Consider the following 5,000-nt stretch of genomic DNA (forward strand, 5'->3'; position numbering starts at 1 on the left):
AAAAATAGTAATAACACACACGTTAATAACGATGATGATAATATCGAAAATAGTCGAATGAATAAAATTAAGAATTCTATAAGTATAGGAAATGGTAGCAAAATAAATGATAAATCTGTTACTTCTATTAACACAGATGAAAGTACAACAAAAGTTCAGGCAGAAAGTAATATTATAAGTTCCAAACGCACAACAAGAGATAGTGCACTTATAAATTCAGATATGTTAGGTAAAAATTTTGAAAAGGATATAAATAAAAAAAGAGAATCTGTTAAAATTGACTCAGATAATATGTCTATCGACATAGAAAAATCTGTAATTCCAAGAATAAGTGAAAAAAGAGACTCATTATTAAATCATATTGTAAAGATGCCATTAAAATATGCTTATAAGAATGGCTTATCCCCACGAAATAGTACTGCACGTAGTGAAGATAAGGATGATAAAAATAATGATAATACAAAAGATGATAATATAAAAGATGATAATATAAAAGATGATAATATAAAAGATGATAATATAAAAGATGATAATATAAAAGATGATAATATAAAAGATGATAATATAAAAGATGATAATACAAAAGATGATAATATAAAAGATGATAATATAAAAGATGATAATACAAAAGATGATAATATAAAAGATGATAATATAAAAGATGATAACATAAAAGATGATAATACAATTAATGACAATAAAAATAATGACAATAAAAATAATGACAACAATAATAATGATAATATTCTTCCTAATGTTACTGAGGAAGAATCAAATAAGAAACATTCCTTAAACCTTAATAACCATGAAAGAAAAAAAAGCCTTCCTGTTGAACCATTAAATAATAATAATGAAAAAAAACAAAAAGATAATAATAGTAAATTGGTCCTTAGTAATGATATCCATAATAATAACAAAGATATCATTCAAAATAAGGATAATGTTAAAAGAAAAATTTCAAATGTAAATAATAATATAAATAATATTAATAACACACTTATTCATAAGGTAGATTCTAATTATAGCGATAAAAATTCCGATGCACCAAAAAAATATGATAATGAAGAAAAACCTTCTAATACATTATCAGAAAATAATTCCAAGGTGGAGAAAAAAAGCCTCAATCCTTTATTTAAAAGCAAAATGAAAATAGAAAAAAAAAACCCTCCTATTCTTATAAAAACGAATAATACAGATAATAAAAATAAAAATATTGTTATGAAAAAAAATAATTTAGTTGAACGGGCTAATTTAATAAAGAAAAAACAAACTGATATAATAAACGATGAAATATTCAATGATAATCATTTTAAAAAAATATGTAATGATGAAACGACACAAATGCTAAATGCTTTTGTTCCTTTTGATTTGGATCCTCCACCTTTGTATGCTGAAAATCCTGAAACAGTTAGGTAAAATATTATATCCAAAATGGAATAAATACACCCATAGTGATTTTTTTTTTATTTATTTATATATGTAATTTATATGATATATTATATATTTTATTTATTTATATATGCAATTTATATTTTTTTTTTTTTTTTTTTTACCCTTAGCCCCTTAACGCCAATATCAGAAATAATCGACTTTATATACTCCATATTTAATAAGAGCACAGAAGACACAATAACACGTCTAAGAGAATCAAAGGATAACACGGCAGAGGTAGGAACATGTTGAAAAGGAATACACACAAAGAGATAATATATGTTATAATATATATATATATATATATAAAGAATGATGAATATCATTTCCCCATGAAAATGAATCATTGTGAATATATGTAGAAATATTATATGTACAATTTATTTTATTTTTATAATTTTCTTGTTTTTTTAGTGCCTCAATACTTTAAAACTAACAATAGAAGCTTTAGACGGAAACGAAAAGTCGGTGATCTCACAACTGAATAAGAACATGTAAGCATATTTAACATAACAAGGGATACAAATATATATATATATATATATATATATTTATTTATTTATTTATTTTTAAATATATATTCTTATTTCATAATTTTTTACCTTCTTAGGGCTATCGAGAAAGAATGTTTGGGAGAAGTTGATGAAGTTATTAAATCAATAAATGACGACTAAATAATTTGAAGGTGATAGTATTACATGGGAAATCAAATATGTTTAAAAAATTAAATTAATAAATAAGAATATATATATATATATATATATATATATATATTACCTTTATATTAAATTTTTTTAAGATTATATTTTCGCTTATGTTATTTTTATAATATAAAAGTTAATTATACTTTTTCATTATAACAATAAGAAAAAATTAACACAAAAATTAAAAATATATAATATGAATAATAAAAAAAAAAAAAAAAAAATTAATAACATATAGAACACATAAACATATACACAATTTAATTAAAAAAAAAATATATATATATATATAAACACATGTTTATTTGTGATCTGTGTAAATATGGGGGAAATAATATTTCCCTTATTACTCTTTTTTAATAAAAGTTTAAAAATCAATTGAAAAAAAAAAAAAATACATACATATATATATATATATATATATATATATATATATATTTTATATATGTATTTTTTTTTTTTTTTTCCGTGTTGTACAAAAAAAAAGATTTTGGATTAAACATTTGGGTGTTAATAATTTTTAATGTATTCCTTTTGTAAATTGTAATCGTGTAAAGGAAGGTCCAAACATCCGGGTGCAATATGATCAACATCAGCTATAGCTTTTTCTAATATTTCTGAACATGGGAGTGTGGATGTATAATTTCTTATATATGTATCAAGTTTATTTCTAAAAATTCTATGACCGGGCATTCCTTTTAATATTCCTAGTACAGGTTTCAATAATTCAAAGGAGCTAGATAAATTATAAAATAAGGAATTTTTTTCTAAATACTTTTTATATGCTTCTAATATTGTTCTTCTGCTATAAGCTGTGGATGGAATATCTTGATTATAAACTAATTTATCAGTTTGTGATAATACAGTAATATTTTCCATACATGCTCTTCCTATCATAATACCATTTAATGGATTGATATTATAGTTATCAATTTGTATAAAATTTGATGTATCATTATTATTATTATTATTATTATTATAATTTTCTGGCATATAACCATTTAATAAAGCAATTGCTTCTTGTATTGTTTGTATACCTCCATTTAATGTAAATTTTAAATGAGGATATAATTTACATAAATCATATACTTTATAATATTCTAATGGTGGTATTTTTCTGTTTTGTTTTGGATCCAATCCTTTTAACCAAGCTTTCCTTGCATGCACAATAAAATGATTACAGCCAACTGAAGAAACTGTTTCAATAAATGTTTTTAAGAAATCAAAGGAATCATAATTATCTACTCCTGTCCTAATTTTCACAGTTACAGGTATTTGTACTTTTTTCTTAATTTCATATACAATATTTCTGACTTGTTCAGGATTTTTCATTAAAGAAGCACCAAAAGCACCTTTATTAGCTACTTTAGTACTTGGACATCCAACATTAATATTTATTTCATCATAACCAGCTTGTTCTACTAAAATGGCAGCTTCTGACATGGAGTTCATATCACAACCACCTAGTTGACAAACGATGGGATGTTCATTATTATCAAAACCTAGATGTTCTTCTAAATTATTTAAATTATATAACAATGTATTATCTACAATCATTTCAGTCCACAATTGTGCTCTTTTCGTAATAATACGTACCATAGCTCGAAAATGTCTATTCGTTACATTTATCATTGGTGCTACTTGTATAAAAGGTGTTGTACTTTTTTCATTTATCTTTCTATAATCATAATTTATTCCGTTTGATATGATGTCTTCTAATTTATATTTTTTCTCACAAGGAGATATAACATTTTCTATACTTTTTTCTGATAATATTGACATATTGCTACATTTTAATATCTTTTTATATATATAATTCTGTATATTAATTTTTTTTTGTAAAAACGTTGAATTGGTACTTGTGTTAAAGCAATAAATGTAATAATAAAAATTTTTATAATTTTTTTTTTTAATATAACGCTTTTTTGTATTATTCTTATAATAACAATTATTATTATTATTATTATTATTATTATATTGTTTATTAAGATATGATATATATATATTTCTTCCTTCAGTATTACTAGACGGTAGTATAATATTCTTATTACGTATGTATTTATTTTCTATTTCCTTTTTGCTTCTTTTTTTATTATATTGATTTACGGTATGTACTAAATTGTTATATACTCTTCCATGAGTATATGTTTTATTGTAATTTAATTTTGAATTACCATGATTTAATTTTATTATTATTAACAAAATGTATATAATCACATATAGAAAAGGAAACTTAATTTGCATTTAAATTTTTTTTCTTTTTCTTTCTTCACATATATATATATATATATTTATATAATTAAATAAATAAATAAACATATACATATATATATATATATATATATAATGTAATATATATTTTAGTATAAATATTAAAAGCTTTTGAGGGAAAAAAAAAAAAAAAAAAGATTTAATATTATATATTGTAAAGTTCGGAATATTAAATATGCCTATTTAACATATATTAATATTATTTATACTTATAATAACAAGAAAAAAAAAAAAATAAAATAAAAGTAAACATTTATTACGTTATTAATAGCAAAACAGTAGCGGAAATATAAATGGAAAAGCATATAAAAACAAGTTAATATTTAAAAGAAATATATATATAAATATTTATAATATATATAATATATATAATAATAATACCAATAATTGCTATTACATCTTTTTGTAGAATGAAAAAAATAGTTAGGAACATAATAATATTTACTATTTTATAATATATTTTTATATATACCTTAAATTGAAAGCACATAAAAAAAATTAATATATATATATATATATATATATATATATATATATATATACATAATATATATAATTATATTATACTAAATCTTGATTCATTATATAATATTT

The 5,000-nt window shown here is 20.8% G+C and overlaps 2 protein-coding genes across 2 annotated transcripts in view; one reads left to right on the forward strand and one right to left on the reverse strand.

Moving 5' to 3' along the window:
• Positions 1 to 2,105, forward strand: part of PF3D7_0918700 (conserved Plasmodium protein, unknown function) — a gene marked incomplete at both ends in the record, with an annotated part of 2,654 nt that extends 549 nt beyond the window's left edge. The window contains 4 exons of the mRNA XM_001352022.1: positions 1 to 1,412; positions 1,560 to 1,668; positions 1,846 to 1,925; positions 2,042 to 2,105. The exon at positions 1 to 1,412 is cut by the window's left edge and continues 549 nt beyond it. Coding sequence (XP_001352058.1) covers positions 1 to 1,412; positions 1,560 to 1,668; positions 1,846 to 1,925; positions 2,042 to 2,105 — 1,665 coding nt within the window. The remainder of the gene's footprint in view (positions 1,413 to 1,559; positions 1,669 to 1,845; positions 1,926 to 2,041) is intronic.
• A 540-nt stretch (positions 2,106 to 2,645) lies between these two features.
• Positions 2,646 to 4,379, reverse strand: PF3D7_0918800 (dihydrouridine synthase, putative; the record flags this gene model as incomplete). The annotated part of the gene is made up of 1 exon (XM_001352023.1): positions 2,646 to 4,379. The coding sequence occupies one exon, from the start codon at positions 4,377 to 4,379 to the stop codon at positions 2,646 to 2,648; it is 1,734 nt and encodes a 577-aa protein (XP_001352059.1).
• Between the last annotated feature and the right edge of the window lie 621 nt (positions 4,380 to 5,000).

The sequence above is a fragment of the Plasmodium falciparum genome (assembly GCF_000002765.6).
Source record: "Plasmodium falciparum 3D7 genome assembly, chromosome: 9".
In the NCBI taxonomy this organism is placed as follows: domain Eukaryota; phylum Apicomplexa; class Aconoidasida; order Haemosporida; family Plasmodiidae; genus Plasmodium; species Plasmodium falciparum.